Consider the following 24454-nt stretch of genomic DNA (forward strand, 5'->3'; position numbering starts at 1 on the left):
CAGCATGTGGTCTTGGTGTAAGGTCAATCTGTTAATGACACAATACACATGTACAGGTAAAGATACAAAGATTGAGGTATCCATTCATTTCCTCAAAGCTGTGTCAGATGGACAGTGTGCACAACAGAGCCCTGTAACACTAGATTCCTTTTAGGCCTCCTTGGAGTTGTATTTGAGGCTTGACTGGGAACAGATATTGAATAAAGGAAAGCTGACTTGCAGTGAGTAGAAATAGGACAAGGAAATATTTAATCTTTCAAAACTGTGCATAGGCCTTCCTGGGCTGTTGCATAAAATATGACTGAAAAATGTGTTATGCCCAGATTCCCTATGGGGACAAAAGAGATCTCCATGTTGCTTACATTAGTGATGGCTGGCATGGTATATTCTTCAGCACTTCATAGATTCAGTGCTTTCCTATTTAAATTGAGGTCAGGTATCTTGTGCTGCACATCCCACATCTTGACATAAGATGACCTTTCTATTAATTGTATTTAAACAAGTACAACTCTTGAAGTAGTTGAAAAGTCATCTTTGCCAAATCCAGCATAGTTGGATGATACTTCAAAAAAAAAAATTGATCAATGAACATCGAGGGAAAATTATAGCTAGAGTCTCAGTTTAGGTCTTCTATTAAATGCATTGGAAAATTCAAATTAAGAAAAACTACTGAAAATCAAGTCTTACACTGATTAGAGAGTTTCCTTTATTCCCCAATATTATCTCTCTTTGTACTGCAACTGAACTGTGGAATGCCACATGTTTTTGTAACAGAAAGAGCTGAAAATATCTATCTACAGTGCTATCTCCGCATGTAATGTATAAGACTATTAGCCTCAAGGTAGCTTTTTCCATCCAGGGTGCAAGTTATAGCTTGCCAATCATTTATGGAAATGAAGAATGCTTCCTTATTGTGGCAGCAAAAATAAAAATGCTTTTTATAATGACTTTGCTGATTAATTCCTCCTTTTCCAGCTAGACTAGGAAAATCTCTGAGCATTAGGTTTAATTTACAGGTACAAGGCCATAGTTACAAATGCTTTCTGTGCCACTCTTGCAGGAGCTTTGGAAAGATATTAGTGTTTATAATCGCTTTTCATCTGCTGTTCTTGTACTGATTTATTGCTTTCATAATTTTCTTTGTCCTGTATTCCTGTAACTGGATAATTTAACAAATTAGAACATAGTAGATTGGCAATAATTGCTTATACATTAACCTTCTTAACTATCTTCACTTCATACCTCTTTTCTTACAGAAATGATCAAGAAATTTAGAAATACTGAGATTTTGGTTCAACAGTAATTAAAAGATAAGAATATATTAAAATATAAGAAAGTTATTTTGTTGGAATTACTATTATGGCTTTAAAAACTAGTGAAGGAAGAGTACAGTATCTGAATATACTGTTTGTGATTTTAAAAGATCCTGTCTATTCAGTCATATATATATATGATATATATATATATATATATATATGATAACTTTGGGAGAAGGAGAGAAAAAGAAAATCAAGAGCAGTATAATATTAATATTCTGATGCTCTCCATTCCAGATCTGTTGCAGAAGCCACAGAGGTTGATCTCAACATGAGAGTTGGATTGCATACAGGCAGGGTGCTTTGTGGGGTCCTGGGTCTCCGAAAATGGCAATATGATGTCTGGTCAAATGATGTGACTTTAGCTAACGTAATGGAAGCTGGAGGACTGCCTGGGTAAGTCCCCAAAAAAATCCATTGAAAAAGACATAGAAAACTGTAGGGGTTAAATAATTTATTTCCTCCTTTGAGCCATTTGCATGTAATTGCTGTTGATAAGAAGGATTGTGTTTGGCAAGAGCAATCAATGTATTATGTGATTTATCCTGAGGAATTCTCCAGATGATCTAGATATTTACATAAGCAATAGGTTAAATTAGAAGGAAAACATTTCCAAACAAAATTCTTATTAGAAGCTGCCAAATATAAAGAGTAGGAAAGATGCAATGGAATGTAGGAATGCTAAACTTGCGTCATTTCCTATTACAAAAGTAAAACCCTTTAGCTATACCAGGAAATTTTTACTCTTGCACCTCTGCGCTTGTAGGGGACCGAGGGGGTGCCTTACTCCTTTTGCATGGCAAGATTTTCAACACTAGTAGTGTGCTGTAGAAAAGAAAACTCAAATATTAAAGATGCATTTGCAAATGATACAGTAGCACACAAACTTGCAGGCAACCCATGGGGCATGTCCTGGAATTTTAAGTACTTGTACAGTCTTGGACACAATTTAAATGCACACAGTGCACCTTCACGAAGGTGCATGGGTGGTCTTCTGTGTGTGTAGCTCACATTTGGACTGGGATCTACCATTCTCTGTAGAGTTTTTACAAGATCATGATTTGCTGCACAGGAGGACAATGGAACCTCTTGATTTTTGTGATAACAATGAGTAGAATATCTTTTTGTTGTGTATATCTGCTCTAGATAATTTTGGCAGTGTGTTTTACATGTTCATTACCTTAAGGTTCTCCAGTGAAAAAAAATTTGAGGACATGTTTATTAGAGGAAAGCAGTAAAATCTTTTTGGATATCTTCTCTGAAGACATTTCAAATAGAAAAGGAATCTTTTGGGAGAAAATGTGAAGACATTTCAGGATAAGAAAACTCACAAATAAGTGTCAAAGATGGCTGTGCTGCCAAAACAAAGTGAATTACAAAATTACAAAACGAGTAAATTACACAAGTCAGAGATGTAAAGTGAAACAAAAAAAGAAGTTTCTGCTTTATACTCAAAAGAGATTTGAAGTCATAAGTTTCAAACAGCAGGATGTTTTTCCAAGCAACTAGTGAGGTAAATACTTAAGAAAGCCACACAATATAGAAGATGATGTGCAGAGTTTCTACAAATCAGCAAAATCTGCAAATGTTTGGACAGTCAATAGTTATCCTTCTGTTTGCCCAAGTTTAGAAAATGCATATAATAGAAAGTTTTCTTTGTTCTATTTGGCTGAAAAGACAAAAACTTTTTTGTTTGTTTTTTACATCAAAAGTGGTTTTGCACATAACTTGACCTCTTTATGAACTTCTGCACAGGAACATATTTCAGTAACAACTTGCTCATATTGTATCTTTACTTTAAACAACGTCTGATTTTTCTCTCCAGGAAAGTTCACATTACAAAGACCACCTTAGAGTGCCTAAATGGGGACTATGAGGTAGAACCAGGATATGGTCATGAAAGAAATAGTTTCTTGAAGAAGCATAATATTGAAACGTATTTTATTGTGCCATCCCATCGTAGGAAGGTAAGCTCCACAAATTCTAGCTTATTCTGTGATATGTTTTTGCAATTTAACAACTGTTCTGTTCTATTCTGAAAGCAGAGGCAATACTGGTATTTCTTACTTCTAAAGGCTCTTCAAACACTCTTGAAGGCCCAGCAGTGCAATGTGGTAGTATCTTGACTCTCAGCATGTGATGAGGTGGTGATAGTGGTTTTCCAACAGGTACATCTATATTCATGCCTTTCTTCCTCAACCATTTACTGAACAGAGCCTTTTGATCTACTGCAGAATGTTTTGTGACCTCAGTAGGAGTCTTGAAAGTCCATAATTTTTGTTTAAACACTTTCTATTTGTTCAACCTTTTCCACATCAAATGAGACTGATCTTGAAAGTTATCTGCTGTAACACATCTAACAGACCAAGAAAAACTTTATTGCCCTTTATTTCAGCTAGAGAATTTGGGAAGTAGATTTTTGTACCTTTATCCTCTGAGATTCTGTTTAATTCAGAGATTTGACCTTTAGGGGGAAAATTATAATATCCAATTCTGAAAGTATTGGTCAGGTTTTTAAGTGATGTCTTTATACCAGATTTTTAGCTCTCAAAGCTACATGCTTGACAGTTTCAGTCAGTGAGGGACTGAGAGAAATGTAACCGTGGACAAATAGGTCATCTTGAATTTCATACCTACCATCGGGTTTTTGTTCTTAACTTGATGACTCTGTGAGTTTTTATGGAAATCAGGATTTTGGTCTTAACTTGATGACTCTGTGAGTTTTTATGAAAATGTCAGGAGTCCAGTCGCCAGGGGAATTAGGTTCTGGGACTGAAAACTCCTGTTGTTTTATCCTGGAAAGACTGCTGCAAGATTGATTTTTGTGCTCTTCCTCTAAAACATCTTATTATTAGAGAGATGTAGTTTTCTCATCTGCTATGAAAATCATATAATCTCACATTTTGTTCTTCTAGTATATATGATTAAGTTCAGGTTTAGATAGTATGAAAGAAAACAGGTGGAAAAACAGTGGGTTGGATTCTGTTTTGGCAGAGTTTTTTCTGGTGGATTTCTTGAAATCAGGAATAGTTCCTAAATTAATCAATCTCACTAAGGAAGAAAATTCAAAGATTTATTGCAGGAGTTTAATTAAGGTAGGCATGTTGCTTATTGCTGCTATATTTTTTTGTCTTGGTTTTCTGCTGTTTTCCCTCCTACAGCATTATGTATAGTTTCATTTCCTATGTTATTATGTACCAGGTTTCATTACATGTTGAGAAAATAAATAGCTGAATTTCAGAAAATTACTGTATATGTTGGTGCACACAGACAAGCAGAGAGAAAAGGTGATTATTACTATTACATATAGAAACTGTGTTGTATGAACTCCTCTGCATAAATCAGTGATTGAGGAACGGAAGCTTGACAATGACATCTGAAAGTAAACCAGGTCAATGCATGTGTAATTTGCAAGAATGAGAGTGTACTGCTGTGTGAGCACACATTTCTCTGTCTTTGCAAGATTCCTGAGAAACTGCTGCTGATTGCTGAGAAACCACTGATTGGGTTTGTCATCAACTACATAAAACAAATGCTATCTTACCCATGGGTGTCACTGATGAGTCTGTGGAAGTGGCAGATGCTGCTGTACAGCTTGGCTAATGACATTAGCTCTCCAGCATGCATCAATGGCATGTCAGCCAAACGGGCAGAAAGAAACACTTCATGAATTTTCGTGGTATTGACTGGCTTCTCCACTGGGCTTGCAGATCAATCAGCATGTCACTGTGCTGTTTGTCACAGTCCATCACAGCCATTCCCGGTCTTTGTATATTCACATACTGGTTGCTGGATCACAAGCTACTTAATGGTATATTTGCCTTCTAAATAAATACCTGCTGTTCCCTCCTACTCTGACTAATTCATTAACTCTTCAGAGACATAGAAACAAAAGGCTACCCATGTCGCAGGGACAAGATGGGATTTCTCTAAATGAATTTAGATATCTTCTGATTTATTATTGTATTTCTTCCTCCTGAGCCTCAGTAGCTTAAATGCAGACATATTTTTTATTCCTTATACATCATCCCTGACATTAATATGAACTGACTTTGGCAGGTATGATGCCAAGAGGAATGAAAATCAATGTTATGAGCAACAGATGACCAAGAATATGTTGAATTTGAAACAAAAATAAGTACACTCTGGTTTAAAAATAAATAAATAAATAATTTATTTAATTAGAAAGCACATATCCTACATTCTTCCATATTGGATCTGACAGAAAAATCCTTTATTAGTATCACCCTAGACAAGAATGAGAATAAGAGTGTGAGATGACTCATTCATGTAACAGTTACAGTTTAAATCTGAGCAAATTATGAAGTATTCCCATTTTTAAATCTTTTATTGAATCAGCTAGAGAATTTAGGATTACAATTTTATGATATGATCTGATTGTGAGTTTAATGTGACAACACTGTTAAGCGGCCACTGAGGGAATACATTTCTTTTTGTTTTGTTACAGTTTTTATTTTGGTAGAGAATATACTAGTCTGTTATTATCTCTTAGTCTATGCAGTCAACGGCTCATTGTCCACATGGAGACCAGTGACAAGTGGTGTCCCTCAGGGGTCGATGGTGGGGCCAATACTGTTCAAGATCTTTGTCAGCAACATGGACAGTGGGATCGAGTGCGGTTTCTCTCGAGTGCAAGTTCTCTGATGACACCGAGATCTGTGGTGTGATCAACATGCTGGAGTGAAGGAATGCCATCCACAGAGACCTTGATAGGCTTGAGAGGTGGGCCGATGCAAACCTCATGAAGTTCAACAAAGCCAGCAACAGCTGGGTTGGCTCAATCCTAGTCACATCTACAGACTGGATATAGAAGTGATTGAGAACAGCACTGTGGAGAAGAACTTGGGAGTGATGGTTGATGAAAACCTTAGCACGAGCCAGCAGTGTGTGCTTGTAGTCCAGAAAGCCAATAGAATAGTTTCTGAGCTGCATCAGAAGGACAGTAGCCAGCAGGTAGGTCAAGGGAGGTGATTCTCTCCCTCTAGTCAGCTCTCATGAGACCCCACCTGGAATACTGCTCACAGTTCTGGTGTGCCCAACATAAAAAGGACATGGAACTATAGGAGCAAGTCCAGAGGAGACCATAAAGTTGGTAAGGGGACTAGAGCACCTCTCCTGTGAAGACAGGCTGAGAAAGTTGTGGATGTTCAGCCTGGAGAAGAGGAGGTTGTGTGGAGACCTCATAGCAGCCTTCCAGTATCTGAAAGGGGCCTACAAGGAAGCTGGAGAAGGGACTCTTCATCAGGAACTGTAATGATAGGACAAGGGGAATGGCTTCAAATTGAAAGAGTGTTGGCTTAGGTTAGATGTTAGAAATAAATCTTTACTATGAAAGTGGTGAGGCACTGGACCAGGTTGCCCAGAGAAGTCATGGATACCCCAAGCCTGGGAGTGTTCAAGGCCACGTTGGATGGTGCTCTGAGCAATGTGGTCTAGTGAAAGGTGTCCCTGCCCATGGTGGGGGGGTTGGAACTACGTGATCTTCCAACCCAAACTATTCTATGTTTTATTATTATTCTTATTATGAAGTAATATTCATGCATATTTGATTGATTAACACTAAGCTTCTAAACACACTTAAATAATTATTCTCATTTCCAAAGGCATACAGATTTTTTTAATTAAGTGAAACTTTTTCCTGACCATCATAGTTAAAAATTCATGTAATCATGCTTTTTAAATAAAATGCATGTTATAATTCCCTTATAAAATTACTAGTTCTTAAAATGTCATCACATTTCTTTTATGTGAAGTTTAATTATATCTTCATTATATTTATATTGATCATATTTGTATTCTAGTATATTAAATATTTGCAAGATTCATACTCTAGACATGTAGACATTCTCTTAGTTTCAAAATGTCCTAGCTTTGTTAAGTATTGTATATATTGCTGTACATGGATTTCCTTTCAAGTAAAAAAAATACAGGGCAGTTCTTTTGACCTCAGAGCCCCTTACATGAACTTCATAACTCTGCTTAGACCTAGCTAAATAACTTTTTCTGTGAATGATTCCTTGATAACCTAACTAATCCTGTTACAACTTTCAAACTGTTTGCATAAAATTTAATTTAATTTAATTTAAATTTTTAATAGAGTTTATCTGGTTTTCATCATAATTCTTTGTTCTTTCATTGTCAGCACTGACATCAAAGTATCTTTGCCTCAGATTTCCTACTGGCATAGCTGGCTCCAAGAAGCACAGCAGTGGTAGTGGGCTTAGCTGGACTGTCCACTTCATTTCTTTAGTTGTACTAGCAAGTGTGATTCTCCTACAATATAACACCTCTAAGGTTTTGGCACAACCTCTGTAATATCTGAGTGGTTTTTTACTTGGCCTTACTTCATTGTATTTGTTGCAGCAATTCATTCTGTTGTGACGCCTCTCTAGTTTTGAAAAGACTCATTATTTCACCAGCTGAGAAAACAGCCCAGCACGGTTGATTAAGCAAAATTCCTAAGATACTTTTACAGATAGTCAAGCAGTGTTGAGAAGTGATCAAGTTTTTGTGAGGGGAAAGACCTCCTGGAATATATTAGGTTTTGTCTTTGCAGAAGTGGGCAATTATTGCTACTCATTGGCAGCTTAAGGGAACCTGATTCATTGTGTAACTTTGCCAGCTCTAGAGATAAGACAAAGGTAAATAATGCATTGTCAGGAAGCAGAAGAGCTGTGTCCAGGAAAGGAGGTCATAATAATTACAAAAATAATTGGGAAACACTATAGATACAACTTATAAATCATTACTGTTTATTTCTAAGTGTCTCTTGGATTTTACAGTATACTTCAAATATAATAAATAATTAGCTTCCAATAGATCGCTAATCACCGTCTGCAAAATTTCTAGTAATGTGCTAGTGAGTTATTCACCAGCTATGTATTCAAATATATTTGCTATCTTTTATTTGTGGCAGTGTAAATTACAGGCTATCTGCATCTATGACTCAAATAACACACAATGATGGACAGTCATGAAAGGTTCATTAAAATGAGTACCATATCTGTTTGCCCTCTGGGAAGTAACTGTTTCTCTGAAAAGACATTTCTCTTTCCTGCCTTACCATGTACATACAAAGCCATGCCAGGCAGTCTCAGAAAATCCTTTCTGTAGCTCTCTCATCTGAAGTCTGAGTAATACTATGACCATCCTGAAAATCCAGGTGAATCCCAGTCTTTTTTCTGAATCCTTGTGTAGTTGTCCAGCCAGAGGGAAGTGGATGCTGGTTAGAGGTATGACTCTCTGTGTTCTGTCTGGTTTGCTGTGTTGAATCATATTCTAAACACTTCATGCAGACAGCTAAAACTTCGATTTTATTTTTATCCAAAAAATTATTATAGTCAAATCAAAATACCAGTGGTCTATTTGAAAAGAGAAGTTAAAGCAATAGTTGAGGAAGAGGAAAGCACTATTGTCAGTCCTAGTAATTTCAGAAAAACTCAGTTGAAAGCATGAAGGCTCTCAGTAAGCAAAAACAGCTCAGGAGCATCCTTTGGAAAATGCTGTTTAGAATGTAAAAAATCTTGCAAATGTCAGAAATAACTAAAGCAATTATGTACAGTACACACCTGTGGCATAATCAGTGTGAACTGCAGATGGATTTAACAGCTCAAAAGGTTGATCACTTAATTTCTTCAACTCAGGATCAAATAGGCAGATGTTCAGCAACCTGGGATTCATTCTAACTTGCATGACAACAGCTGCAAGAAAAGTGGAAAAAGCTGTCACATCACTTTCATGTTTTGTGGTTTCATCTGGTGTAAACAGATGTGATTTTAAACTTCCTGCATTGCTGTCATATCACCAAAGAATAACAGGAAAAGGAACAAATTTTCCATCACTCTTACGCTTGAAAAGGCAGTAATTTTGTCTTGGAGTACAACATCCTCCTCTACTGTTAATCAACACAGCTTTTTTGTATGAAGCAGGTTATCTGCCTTCTATGTTAAAATAAATTATTAGACTCTATATATTTCCATGATCAGCTAACAGGTTTTGTCTGCTTATGTCTTTCCTGTGACTGATTTGATTTTTTTTGCCCCAGCATGGAATGAACTTTATGCAATATATCACAGAGAAAACAGCATAGATTCGTGATGGCTTTTTTGCTTTGTATAGATGAAATATGTAGTAACTACATGTGCTTGACTTTTGACTTTATTGGTGAATTACTATTAGCAACTAGCATGTTTCACAAGTAGAGCTATTCTTGGGATGCTTTCTATCATGTCCTGATAATACTTCAACTAAACTTTTAAAAGTGAAACAATTTGATGTAGATAATCCATGATAGGTATTACTAGGACTTTTGATAGAGATTTGTTGGATTTTGTCTGACCTGATTAAAAGATGTCGCCTTGGCATCATCATGTGAAAAAAAAAAAAAAAAAAAAAAAAAAAAAAGTAAATTGAGTGATATGTCTAAAATTGTTGCACTTAATTCTTTTTAATTCGTTATTTCCATTCAAAATTAAGTTCTGTTTATATTTGTGGGAAATTTCATTCTCTACAAAGTTAATTTGATTCAATCACTCTGGTTAGGTCTGTGGTAACATACCACATTGTTCTGATATTCTCTTCTTTTTCCAATCATGTAAAATTTGTGTTTTCCACAGAGCGCCTATGGCCCAAGAAATCCATCCAATGCCTAGCAGCTCCCTAGGACTTTTTGCATCTGACCCTTCTAAAAATTTACTTTATCTCAAGAAAGTTTTCATAGTTGTTATAAGCTGTCAAGTTTCTGGACTAAGTAATTCTGAGGGTATTTTTATTTAAGGAACTGTATGCTTACCAACTTTATGGAGTGCTAGAGCTCTGACTCTTAAACTATATGTAGTAACAAAAGAACTTCATAGTTAATGCAGAGCATGTAAAAACTTTTCCTGCTACTCATAGAATCTCTCCTTTTCTAGTACATAGCAAGCAAAAGTATATTTGATCAAGTTCTAATGTGAAATGCCACAAGTTAGGCATCTGAATCCATATCTGGGCACACACTGGTGATTTTTCCTTTCAAACTGATGACTACCTGCAGCTACCACTGCTGCCGTGACTTGGAGAATCCAGCAGTTGTCTTTGCTCTTGACGGCTGACAGCTCCTAACAAGGAATTTAACTAGAGATCTGAATGCATAACTTGGACATATCAGGTTTTAACACCCTAGATATACTTCAGCAGACGTGATTTAACAGATAGAAACAAGGCCTTTTAGTGGAAGCTCTATCTGGGCAGGGACCAGACTGTTCTGTGCCTGAGACTTTGTATTGCACACGTTTTTGAAATACACAAACCCAAAGACTGGAAATAAATTGCTTGTGTTACCACCCAGCAAACATAGAAGAAGGATGTTTGTGTTACAGAGTGTGTTGCTCTACATCATCAGGATTGTTTCTGCAGTTGCTGTGAAGCTGCTAATACATAATTGTCAGTGTGACAGCCTGCAGCTTGGGCTGGCAGTGATGGTAGAATTAATGATATGTTCTAATATCGCTCTTCTCTCTTTTTTTTTTTCCTACATAAATGTGGAATCTGGAGAAGGGAGGAATATAGGGCAGCGGTATAAGATTTTCTCTGCTATTGTTTTCCTAGAGAATGCTTTAGTCTTTACAGCTGCTAAAAACTTTCCCTACATCTGTATGAAGAAAGTGGTCATACTATTCTGAATATTAAAAATTTATCTTACAGAAGTTGTATTATTTTTTGGTAAAAATCCCTAATATACTTTCCTGATGGGAGCCCCTGGTGGTCTAGTGGTAAGGGCGTGGCGCTGTCACTGCCGAGGCCCGGTTCGATTCCCGGTCAGGGCCACTCCCGGGCAGGTGGGGCTCGTTAGCCCTTAAAGGCAACCCATCTACGTCCTAAGGACCTCGCTGCCACCATCCAAGCTCGCTTGGCCCCGGCAGATGAACCTTAGGATTAAAGGGTGGGCTCAGTTCCGTGCACACTGTGTCTCACCTAAAAAATCCAATGCGCAGGCTGGAAGGTGTAAAGACCTTCCCCGGATCTTCGCTCGCGAAGACTGGCCATTATATACTTTCCTGATGGGCAGCTGAGGTGTGATAAGCAAAATGTATCATAAGGGCGGTGGAAAAGGGTGGAAAAGCAAATGTCTGGTAATTTTAACTATAAGAAGAACAAAACAAAAAGAAGAAAAAAAGATTACTCATCTATCTCCAGGACAAAATAACTCAAAGATACTAATGGAACAAATATAACTACTAAGAGGCATGGTTGTGCCTGCCTGAAGATAGAAAGACACAGTGCTACCTCATTTATGATTTCTGTAAATGTGTTTTGAATGTCATTAGTATCTTCTTTCCCATGCCATTTTATGCACTGTGGTTGAATATATTTAGGGGAGTAACAGTCTGCTGACATTTCTGAGAATCTCAGTTGAACACCAGTTAAACACTTATCAGAATATTACATGACATTTGAACACTGGGGTGTTTTCCCAGGATTTTAATCTGCACTTGTTTGTTTTCTGTATACCTAAAGATACTCACAGAGCTGTAGATAGCCTGGGTGCTTTCAGAGTCCTCTATTAGAAAATCACAGCTCTTAACCTTATTTGCAAGCTGTGTTTCAGCAACCAATCAACCTTTGCTAAAATTATGAAGTAAATGAACAGTGAACAGAATTAGAGATGATCCTGAGGGTCAAAGAGAAGTGTGAAAGTAAAATGCATTGACAGAATGAGCTAGGATGGGAATGCTACAGTCCAGCTTTTCTGTAATGCTGGCCTGGAGCAAAAGCAGAGTAAAAGTCACTGGAATTGGGGTTTTTGTGGGGGTTTTGTTTGTTTGTTTGCTTTTTAAAGTCTGTTTTAACAGACTATACTGCATTTCTTGACTTTTATTAGAGACTTAGAGCAGAAGGTGAAATTACTTAAATGTTTCACTGAGTGTTCTGAGTGTCAGAAGTGTTGTTCTGCTGTAAAAACAATAATAAAAAGGGGACATGATTTGTGAGATGAAAGTGAGAGAATTCCTTTGTATTTTAGATACTGTGTAAATATAATAGTAGAATGGAAAATCCTCAGTTCCAGTGCAGAAATCTATATGTCTTGCAGCCACTAGATTAAAAAAACAACCAAACCAAAACCAAAAAAAAACCACCCAAAACAACAACAAAAAACAACCACCAAACCAGACAAATAAAAAATAAACAAAAATAAACAAAACCAAAAAACTAATCAAAACTATATATAAAATTATACACGATTGTTGAGAACTACCAATGTGGCCAGTTTGTGTGTATGCAGTATCCTTTGAGTGGTTATGTTCTTGGCCAATCATGAGGAACAGTAGCTGTGTGTGTTGCGCAAATTTTCGTAGCACTGCACAGTACCTGAGTTTGGAAGGGGCCTTTGGAGGTCATGTGGTCAACCTCCTTGCTCAAAGCAGGGCCAGCTCTGCAGTTAAATCCACTTTTGAGTGAGTGCTGAGTGTTTACCGGGCTGGAGATTTGGCAGCCTCTCTGGGCAGCCCGCTCCAGCACATGATCATCTTCACAGTTAAACTTCTGTTCTTTGTGTCAAATAGGAATTTCCTTTGGTACAGCCTGTATTAATTGCCTTTTTTTCTGAGTAATATTTGGGATGAGTCTGGCTCTGTCTTCTCTACAGCTACTACTTAAGTGGCTGAAGATGGCAATTAGATCCCTCCTTCTCTTCTTCCAGTTAAATGAACTGAATTCCCTCAGGTTCTCATGTGCTTGAGAACCGTACTTGTTTTGGTGAACCTTTGCTGAACTCTCTCCAAGTTTGTCACTGTTTCTCTTGTACTGGGGAGCTCAGAAGTAGATACACTACTCCTTTTTTTTCCAGTGATCATGTGCTGAAATTTCCATTTAACTCCAAAACAGCTGGAAAATTTTGCTGAATTTCCAACATATAAAGAGTGTATACTGTTAATATATTATCTGCCAGTAGGATCTATAAACTGAAAGAGACTGATTTAGTAAGAGCTAAAAATGTTCTACCTACTTATTTGAAGATAAAGTCAGGAAACTGAATGAAAACATGGTTGAAGAAAAGTCATGTTGGTGGCAGAGCCACACTGCCTGAGTCAGACTGTATTCATTCCAAATTCCAAAGTTGCAGGTTCTCAAAAACACATCTATTATAAGAAGTTTGTATGAAGAAAAGTCTAAATTATTCTCCTTATAGGAGGTTGTAGTCATGCCCATGTGCTCCCCTTTCAGAGTCATGCCTTCTTGAATCTTTTGCTAATAAAGACGTTCTTTACCACTCTTGTGTCTATACTGTGGCATTTCCATAATAAAGGCTGTCAGGCAGCTTTTGTTGCTCTCTGAATTTATTTAAAAGCATCTTTCCAAGCCAATCTAGTGGCAAACTAAGGCCAGAGTTGTTGACCTAATTAATGCAATGTCCACACTGAAAGGTTTGAGCGAAAAAAGAGCTAATGACCTCTTAAGATATGGTCCACCTGTAAACTTCTGTCTAATCCCCTATTATCCCCCCCATTTAAAAAAAAAAAATGTTGTATCAAAACTTTGATAGAGAGACTGAGTAAAATATACAGAACTTCTAGAAGCATGTTTTAGCTGTTGGGAATGGTAGCTCAAAAGTTGATCATATCTGCCATACTCAAGCCTAACAACCATCTACTTGGTGTCCTTAGGAATACCTAAAGGATGATTAGTATGTGAATATCCTTTTACAGTATCTTCTGTGCAATTCAGTGGTAAGTCTTTTGCCAGAAGGCCCTTGAAAGAAGGGGTTCTTATTGGGAATCTCTTCACAGAGACTTTTGTTAAACCATCACTTACACAAGTGATTACACACCAGATAGACTAGTGTCCTTTAAGAATTCAGCTGACAACTGTGCAGTGCAGTGCTGGTGATGCTAGCTGGCTTCAGTCAGCCTTCCCGTGCACAGTAAAGCACATTTGCACACCTGGGCACCTTTACACATTTGGAACATGTCATGTTTATAACATGACCACCTGCTAGGAGAAAAAAATAGTGCACCATTTTGGTCATTTTTGTGTTTCACAAACACAGTGTGACTCACTAAACAGGGTATTGGGAGTTCAATAATATATTACCTTGATTACCGAGAAAATGCAAGTGCCCTGCTATACGTGTTAAACATCACAGCAAACCAGTATCTGAGGTGACATTTGGATCATAAACAGTGTCATTTGCCCTGCCCCTCAAAATTTGTGTCTATGAAAACATGCATCAAACAAATGCTTTCAGTTTCTTCTTCATTCTTTGATCATTGAAGTAATGGTGTAAATGGCTCTAGTAAATCACAGTATTGTGAAGACTGCACAGCAAATTCTCAATGCCATTTGAATGAAGATTTTGGACTGTGATTTGCTCCGTCTTTTGTACCTAGGAACACTAGGGACCAAATCCTCTGTGCTTCTTTATTGTGCTGTTCCAGAATATATCAATTTTACAAGCTCAAATTCCCATACTGTGATGGCATGGGGGCCTTCCACATTTCTCATTAACACTGCTTTACACATTCCACATGCCAGAAGTGTGAATAAGTTTGGTATAAATACTGAGGATATTCTGATCTGTGAAAGCATCTGAATACATAATAGGGGTTTACTGAAGTCAGCAAGAGTTAAATTCGTGCTTAAGAGCTAACCAAGAAAATATTTGTTCTTGCTGAGCTGGGAGTCCTGTGGTAAAAGGAATAGATTATACCCAACCCTCTGAGAGTATTTCTCCATGGTATAACACTCCTTGCTTTGAAGAAATAAGATGTAAGATATAGCTTCAGTGCCTCACAGACTCTTTCTAAGGCATATATATGTCTATCTTTAAAGCAAAATCTATCCTCTTCAGATTTTAATGAGCTTACCAATGGCTGAAGTAACAAAATGAGGAAATATGAAAAAGACTGAAATTATATATTTTTTAACATCAATTGATAAAAATCCTGATTTCCTCCTTATTTTTCCTATGTTTTCCTAGAATTTATTTTAGTGTTATAAAAATACAAATACTGCCTCTCATGAGTTTATCATTAATGCACTGTTTTACAGTCTGCATTTCTAAGTATAAAACCGTATGAGTTTAAAGTCTGTTCAGTAGATTCTTTACATCTCAGGTTAAAAAGGATGAAGTAACCTTCATGTGCAAATACGGGATGTTTATCAAAATGCATTGCTTCTTGATTAGAATATTGCTTTGTTCTGACCGCTAGGTGGTGCAAATGCCTGCAAGTATGTATGTCTGCGTGGGAATGTAACGACAGTAATAAACACTATTTTTCTGCTCAACAGATATTTCCTGGACTGATTCTCTCAGACATTAAGCCTGCCAAAAGAATGAAGTTCAAGACAGTCTGCTATCTGCTTGTTCAGCTCATGCACTGTCGTAAGATGTTCAAAGCAGAGATCCCTTTCTCCAATGTCATGACGTGTGAGGATGATGATAAGGTAATCCCTGTGGGCCACGTGCACCCTTTGGGCATCAGTTCCAGGAGTGCAACAAGCAGACTTGCTTTGAGAACATAAGGGGTGATGTTATTGACTGATAGAGAAGTTTCTGGTGTTCCTGCTGGAGCTGAAGCTAGAATTATAGAATGCTGCCTATAAAAACAAAACTTAAAAAGGCCTCAAATTTGAGGAACCTCTTGGAAAAGCCAGTAGAGGTGGCTTATGTGGTTTCTATTAAGGGATTCCTTCCCAGAAATTAGAGTTTCTGAGTCTTTTTCCATAATTTTAAAAAGATATTATTTTGCATCTTTTGTCCATCACAATCTGAAGCTGTTGATGGCAAATACAAAACAACAGAATACTTTAATAGCTCTAGATGGTTCTCTAAAAAATGAAAGACAACCAATTAGTCAAAAACCCTCTTAGTCCCTTATACAAATCCTGAACATAGAAGTTCTTAATACAAATTCCACTTTCTTGGATGCCTTGTAATGCCATAAATCAAAATCGCTTTACATATTAGTAGCCTGGTTTACTTCCTTTTCTGTACATGAATCTACCCAGAAATTTATGGGGAAAAAAAACCCAAACAACCAACCTACAGAGTTGCTCGTTCCATTTTCTTAGCCAGCAGGTGGCAATATTACATAATCACTTCACCAGTGAGTGGTGGCATGATGTGCATTGGAAGCAGGAAATCAGCTTGACTGATTGCTCCACATTATTTGGGGGGGGGGGAGGGTTGATTTTTTGCGGGTTTTTGTTGTTATTTTTGTTTAATAATGTACATTTTTTGAAGATTCAGTCTAAATCTTACTTTCAGAAAGTGTTTGAAATTTCATATTTTGGGTTTTACATGGGCTTGTGTTCCTTCTGCAGGAGAAGGGCAGAAAAGTCTGTTAGTATCTTTAAAGCACAGTTTCAGTGAAGACTTTCAGAAACTCTAGATTTTATTTTGAAACTGGCCATCTACAAGGCCTTTCAATTGTGAATTAATGCTGTCTTTGACTATATATATATAAAAAAAAAGGAACCCACACATTCTTGGAAGCATATGCAATACTTTGCATCATGTCTTGTGTATGTGTATCTATAATATGGTAATATACACAGAAAATAGCCATATGGGTTTGCTAGGGATCTGATGAAAATTTTTGCATGTCAGAACATTTGCAGTGAAGTTCTACAATGCTGTTATTAATTGAAACAATTGTTCTGAGCTTTTGTAACTTTTATAAAACACTTATCATGGGTTTATATTATGTTATTAATAAAAATACTCTGTGTTGCAGTGCAGAGTTTCTTCAGAGCTTTCAGTCCTCAAATCATGTAAATCATGTAAAACAAGTGGGACTTTAAAGGCTTGGAAGCCAGTACATTTCTGAGAAATACAAATACTGGCTTGATCACATATAAGACAGTATAAGTCTACTGTATGAAACAATAATAGAGATAAAAATAAGAGACACAGAGGAAATCATTATATTTAAGAAACAGCTATTTTGATTAAGAGCAGTAACTTTATCCCTATTTCAAAATGGCAGAATAGATAATATAATTTATTCCATATATCAGAATAACACCCATCATCTACCTTCCTTCCAGGTTTTAAAACAAAGAAACATTCTTTTTAAGTGCTATTTTGCTCACCCCATTGTTAATATGATAAATCTGAACTGTATAAAATCCCCAAAGATGTACTTTCTGCTGCACCTTATGCAATACATATGGTAACTCATTATTGTTTATGTTTTATTGTTTATACTCTTGAAAGCACTCAGTCTCCCTGCAAACTAGTGTGACAAATGTCTTCTGGAAGGGAACAAATTTATCTCTTTAGAAACATTGAAAATAGTTGTTTGGCTGGCAATTTAAGATTTTAATTATTCCTAACTGTACCCAGAAGATCAGAATTGAAAGCTCTAGTCCATGTAAGTCTCCAAGATTATTTTTCATGTTGAAAGAATTAGTTATTGCTCCACAGACAATTTACCAAGTAATGGGATCTGATAGTTTGAAGAAAAATGTTTCAAGTAGCCTCATAATTGTTTAGTGCTGGTATAACCTCCTCTCTACATACAAAGTCAGCAAAGCAAGACCTGGTGTTATTTTATCTTTGCTAAGGTCCATTCTTCTTTATGATCAGAAAGCTAACATGTCAGTCAGTAGATAACCCTTCCAACTGTTCATACGTATTCAGGTATAATATCTGTATAACATAAGCTATGTAAGCTAATAAACTGTTGTACTCCACAGTTTGTTTACTGATGGGGATCTCATAAGAACTTCTTGTGGAATAAGACAGGAAATGGCCATTCCTGCAGGATTACTTAAATAGCACTCACCACCTTTTTTTTACTATCTGGTTTAAAAGGATATTTTGTAGTGTAACCCTTAAAGAGTGGCTTATTAAGTACTGACTACTCTGAAGAGAGAAATTTTGTTTGCTTCCTTAACTTCTTGCTGACAGACTCTACTAATTATATCCTGAGCAGACTTGGAATTCCATAATGTTTTGAATTGTCTTGAACTCCCCAGATGTTAGATAAAAAAGTATTCCTTTAACTTTATAGAAATAGTAGAACTTGCCCAAGCTTGTTGTCAAAACTCTTCTGGGAAGTAAGGCTCTCTATTCATACTAGTAGAGATCTAGCCATAATGGTTTAGATTACAGTGCCCCCAGCTGATGTTTGCCACCAGTGGGGCTGAGATGCTGCTCACTGTCTCCTGAGTGCTCTGTGAAAAGCAAGACAGCTTGTCTAAAATCCCTTTCAGATACGCTCTGTGATAAATCTTTTCCACTGAAAGTGACTATGAGTGATCATCTTGACAGTCACGCTACCTCAGCTATGAAGGAGCCAGTTAGGCACAGGTTAGCTTTGATAATTTACTGGATTGCTCTATCTGGATCTGCAAGTGCACGTGAGGCATACTCAAGAGGTCTTAACAAGAAAGCCACTTGGGTGAGTTAAAGATAGGAACACTTGAGATTTCAGACCCTCTGAAGTCACACATGGTCATTGTGTGGTTGAGGAAAATTATCTTTTCAAAATGTGTATTGCTACCTAGACAGTGGGACTTTTCTTGTGTCATGAAGAGCCTGATTATATTGTCTTCAAGATGTCCAGAACTTCATGCCTTCCCTCATGAAAAAAAAATTGCAAGGTAAAGTCACACTGAGTGGGAACAAACTGATTATTTCCTAAGTGGCAGAGAAGTGTCAGGGCAATGTGTGAAGAGAATTTCTGGATTAAAATCCTGGAATGCAGTGTGTAAGGGGCTCTCATTGGTTTGAATGAATTCAGGATTTCGGCTAAGGAGTTTTTACAAGACAACATTCGCATGGAGGTAAGATCTCTGTCTTTTGTAGTTGCTCTGTTTAATGAACTCCTCATCCTGACTGTGAGCTTGAGGTAATATGAACAGCAATGAAAAATTTCAATACTGATAAAATCTGTGCTTCTTCCTTCATCTGTGCCGCAGAGGAGAGCATTAAGGACAGCCTCTGAAAAACTCAGGAATCGTTCCTCTTTTTCTACCAATGTTGTATACAACACTCCAGGAACTCGAGTAAACAGATACATCAGCCGCTTGATAGAGGCCCGGCAAACTGAGTCTGAGATGGCTGACTTGAACTTCATTACTCTGAAGTATAAGCAAACTGAGCGTGAAAATAAAGTAAGGGAGTTTTAAATTATTTTTACTGATTTCACTGACCACAAGCCAACTAGCATTGGGGTTTTGTTTGTTTTTATACAATATTTAAATTCTACTTACTGTCTTTAAATACTTCACTGGACTGTCAATTAAGAGAGAGACATTATCTCTACCTTCTATCGAAACACTTGAAGGGGATAAAAAGAAAGATCAGTATCATCCTACAAGATCCTATTCCATAATGTTACATATCTTTTGTTTTGTCTTTCTTTTGCTTATCGAAACTGCCTGACCTGTGTCCCCTGTTTAATGCTGTCTCATGGCAATGTGGCTGCCTACTAACTCATGTGCTCTGGAGAAGTGTTAATGACAGGAGGACGCTTCCCTCTGCATATGTAGCTTGATAGGTAATGATCTCTGTCAGTTCTAGAAAATACCAAAAAAACCCTGAACTCTGGGCTGTGTGACTGTGCTGAAAGCAGTTGATTAACTCCAGACTTATAACTCGGCATATAAGCTAACAATTGTTCCTACCTTGGTTTTGTTTGTAAATACAAATTGTTTGTATTTACAACCTGTAGTTTACATGTTTTTTAAAAAACAAAAGTGTTATGGTTTTGGATTAATTTGGCAGTAGCATTTAATGTTCTACTGTAAGTCACTTTATAGTCTAAAATTTCATGTCTCTACTGTTTCAAGTCAGAAGGCTGTGTGCCATATCGGATCCAATTTTTTAAGGTCTTGAGCATAAATTTTAATTTAAAGTTTCCAGAGTAGTTTATTATCCAAATGTAACTGTTCTCTTTCAAAATAAGGAAGTCTTTTCATGTAAATGAAATTGAACTTTGGATCTTTCTCAGAAAACACTTATGTGTTTCTACCCCAAGAAAGTGTTATCTTGTGAAGTGTGTAGCTTAGTGGAATTGAAGACAGTAGCTGCTCAAAAATGAACCCGTGCATCTCATTAGCAGCTGCCTCCAAGCCCACAGTGTCCTGTCCTGGGCAGCTGAGGTGACAGGACTTCTTGAAGGCAGCACCAAGAGGTGTTTAGCCTTGTTTCATGATAAGTAGAGAAGAGCAAGTGCCACCTTCTTCTGGTTCAAAATGGCTTATTTTTTTTCTCCAAAACATAAACTTATATCTGAACCTAAACCAATTTTGACTAGTTACAGGGTAAAACAGAAGTCTGTCAAAGAAAATGTTGTGTAGACTTGCCTCATATGTTTCTTTCATGTGAATTAAGCCATGATTTTTTGTTTTTAAACTAAGTAGGAGCTTGTTTTATTTTAGGCTATAGTTCTTTCTTACTGAGAATGGACAAGTGTGGCTGACTAGGTGTATATAAAATATCCACTATACTAATTTCTTCCTTTCTTTAACAGTATCACCAGCTTCAAGACGAGTACTTCACCAGTGCTGTAGTTCTCTCACTAATTCTATCTGCCTTATTTGGCCTTGTCTACCTTCTAATAATACCACAGTAAGTTTCTGTCTTTTGACATTATAAATCAAAGTGGAACATCTTCAGACATCCTTCACAAATCAAAATATTAAAGTCTTTGGAACAGGAATGAGCACCAAAATTGGCATCTTCTAATATAGGAGATTCTCTGCTGGTATATTCTCAATCTGATCTCTTTCCATCTATTTGTCCAAAGGAGACACTTTTTGCTACTTTTTTTTTTTTTTTTTTTTTGGTAGAAGGATGCACTTAGAAGGAAAAAACACATTTCAGTGTTTATTTAAACTTTCCTTGTTTATTTCTAACTTATTTCAAGCATTTCTGGTCTACAAACAAAGGTGTTACTACAGCTTTTTTGAATGTGTTTGTGCTGACTTTGGATGAGGTACTTCAGGTATTGATAGCAAGATAGATAAAACTATACAGGTTTTTATGGAAACTAAGTACTGAAGTATCCATTTAGCTTTTCAACCCAAATTTATAGCCTGCAATTGAGGTTTTTGGTATCAATGCTATCACTACACAAACTGCCTAGTGGATAGTTTGTCCATGCACCCATAACTTGCAGTCAGACCTTGACTGCACTAAAGCAGACAAAATCAAAATGCTCATGATGTATTTGAGGGCTGTTCTGTGCCTATTGTTGAGTGATGCAGTTTATTGATTACTTCAGATTTTGCCAATTCTATGTGATTGCTTACTGAATAAAAAAATTAAACTTCACTGTCAAATCTAGAGATTATAATAAGTAGGTATAGAATTGTGTTTAAGGTATAAAAATTGTTACTAATAAGCTATTTTATACTGGAATATCAAAACATTAAAAATAAACTCTACTCACTTTTACTAATTATTACAATTTCAGTGGGAATAGAACTGGCCACAGGTAATGAAAATCCCATTTAAAATTCTGTGTTTTTCTATTCACAAATCCCCAGTCAGGGTAATACTTTTATTTTCTGTTATTTCTAATTGAAAGATTGAGAAACACTTCTTTTAAACTCAATAATAATAATAATAATAATAATAGTTGTATAATATCTTTCATCTGAAGAATTCAAAGTCGCTGACAAAAATCATCACTTACGTCACCATTTACAGAATAACAACTCTGCTGACTAATTGGAATGTAATTAAGAAGTTCTTCACCTTCTTCTGCAGTAAACCACAACTGCAGCACATGACAATTTTGAACATGGAGAAACAAATGAAAAAAAATTTGAATGAATTTCCAAGAATCATATGGTAACCTTTCCAAAAAGTACTGTCACTTAAAAAACAGCTGGAGAGAGTTTCAGTTTAAGCTCTGATGGGACAGATACACAAGCTCCAGCAGAATATCACCACTGAAGGTCATGAAGATGGACTGGGTTATTTAGGAAAGCCATCCACTGAATACTCCTAAGTTCTTTCTTCCAGTGTCTGTTATTCTAGCTAAATTACTAGTACTCCTGGGCTCGTCCTTCTCTGTGATACATATGCAACCATGAGCTAAATTAAAACTTCGGAAGTATAGAAAAATTTCCCCTCTCCCCAAAACATGGAGCTCTTTATATTACCAAAGCAGTTATAAATATGACAAAAGAATGCAAAAGCAAGAACAAGACTTCTAATATGTTATTCTAATGAAAGAATTGAGGTATGGAAATATTCCAAGGAGAAAGTTCAAAATCTAGACAAGTAAATGTTGTACAAAAGCCAGTTGCTGCATAAATACACAGAAAGCAATGGGCTTTACATTCTCACAATTCCTATCATGGCCTAAGCAAAACAGCTTCTCAGCTAAAGGCATATTTCATATCCCCAGATGGAGTTGTTGAAAGTAAGGTTAAGTTCCAATCAACCTAATCTGTCCAAGCATGGAGGCATACACCTAATATAGCCACTAAAAGCTCTGATAATAAACCTTTCTGATGTTTTATACCGTGTTTATTTTTTTAAAAACAATGTAGCCCCTTTTACAAATGCCAACCCAAATGTCTGTCAGGGTCCCACTCAACACTAATGTCAGTTGCTGGCTATTGCTGCATTAAAAGACTCATTGCAGTCATGTCCCCTGCATTCTTTTCTAGCATACTACCATCCTGAATGCAAGTGAATTCTCCAAAGGCGTAAGAGCCCGTAGTCTATTAATACTTGTATTCAGAATCCACACTGACAGTACTAGAGTCACTTCCTCATTCTGGGTACACGTACTACATATACGGAATTTTCCCTGTTTCTGTATCGGTAAGAATCATTACATGAATTTGAAATCAAAGCCAAACAGTTAGAAATTCTATAGGAGAATTGTACACTTCTGCTGTTCGAAACACCGTATAACCAGTCTTTCCCCAGTAGTCATCACGGGTACAGATATATTTATATGAAGACATGGCTCACATCTTCTGGACTGGTTGGTTTGTTCTCACAAGCTAGAAAAGAGGGTGTGAAGATTTTGTTATGCTGCTGTCATGCAGCCCTGGTTCCATGGCTGGTGTGGAGCCAAGCTGTCCCTAAGCATAAATCGAATGCACCAGTACCAGCACTGGTGGAGTTATTTTTGTCAAATTGCACACATCCATACAGTACTTCTCCAATAACAGAAGTTTTCTGGAGGAGGAAAGTTCTTGTTTTGCACTCTTCTTCTCATGAAGAACATGCCTATTTTGACAGATCAGGAGAGGGAAGATTTAGAATTAAAAATACAGCTTCTTTTTGAAAACTAAGATTTGTCTAACCATTGAGGAAGACTGAGGAAGGAGTTCTGTTCTGTTCTGTTTCATTAGAAGGCAGTCTGGTCTGATTTTGTTTGACTTGATAAGTGACTGAGTTGAATGACCTCTGATTTCTGAATCTTTGAGAAAGAGAGATGAGAGGGAAAAAGTATCTGGTAACTGTTTCACAGCTGCCAAGGCCAAGTAGTTGGGTTACATACTCCCCTTAAGAGTGTCATCATGCTGAATATTCTGTATTACCCTACAATTAGAAAGTGTCTCTCCTGACACACCATATATCTGAATATTTGAGGTGCTTTGATCTCCTTGCTGAGTCCAGAGTGGGAACCATATACAAGAGCATTTACTAATGTCTTAATCTTGAGAGCAGTGGACTTAACTGTTAAATTTCCTCTGCTGTGGTTAGTATTACAGCAAGGTTGAGGAGGAGATCCTACACCATTCACTTAAAATACCATTTCAGAAGGACCCCAAACAGCAGTTTGTTCTCATCTTCTACAGAGTTGCATTACTTCTATTGTGTTTTGATTTTAGGAGTACCGTAGTTCTTGTTCTCCTGGTGTTCTGCATATGCTTCCTAGTGGCTTGTATTATGTACCTACATGTCACACGAGTACAAGTAAGTGATTTAAGATTTTATAACTATTCTTCCTTTTGGTGTCCCTGCTATGTTTGTCCTTTGGAATATGAAGCCATCTGTGTAAGCTTCATAGATTCATAGAGATTGACTTCTGTGTGCTTTTCAAGTTTGTTGCGAAGTAATGTATTGGGCACTTCAAAACCAAAGATGGATCACCTGAAAGTAGACTTTATATGAGTAATCATTACAGCTGTGTAGCATTCAGTCCCATTAATTC

The 24454-nt window shown here is 36.9% G+C and overlaps 1 protein-coding gene across 2 annotated transcripts in view; it reads left to right on the forward strand.

Moving 5' to 3' along the window:
* The window catches only part of ADCY1 (adenylate cyclase 1), a 154032-nt gene that overhangs the window by 95494 nt on the left and 34084 nt on the right, over positions 1-24454 (forward strand). For both annotated transcript variants that reach the window (XR_007628302.1, XM_050310435.1), the window contains exons 6-11: positions 1554-1712; positions 3142-3283; positions 15606-15761; positions 19245-19439; positions 20801-20898; positions 24132-24216. Coding sequence is in view for 1 of the 2 variants with exons in the window: in XM_050310435.1 (XP_050166392.1) it covers positions 1554-1712; positions 3142-3283; positions 15606-15761; positions 19245-19439; positions 20801-20898; positions 24132-24216 (835 nt within the window). In the remaining variant the exon portion in view is untranslated. The remainder of the gene's footprint in view (positions 1-1553; positions 1713-3141; positions 3284-15605; positions 15762-19244; positions 19440-20800; positions 20899-24131; positions 24217-24454) is intronic.

Source organism: Myiozetetes cayanensis, unplaced genomic scaffold (genome assembly GCF_022539395.1).
Source record: "Myiozetetes cayanensis isolate MyiCay16 unplaced genomic scaffold, myiCay2020 scf1, whole genome shotgun sequence".
NCBI classification, from domain to species: domain Eukaryota; kingdom Metazoa; phylum Chordata; class Aves; order Passeriformes; family Tyrannidae; genus Myiozetetes; species Myiozetetes cayanensis.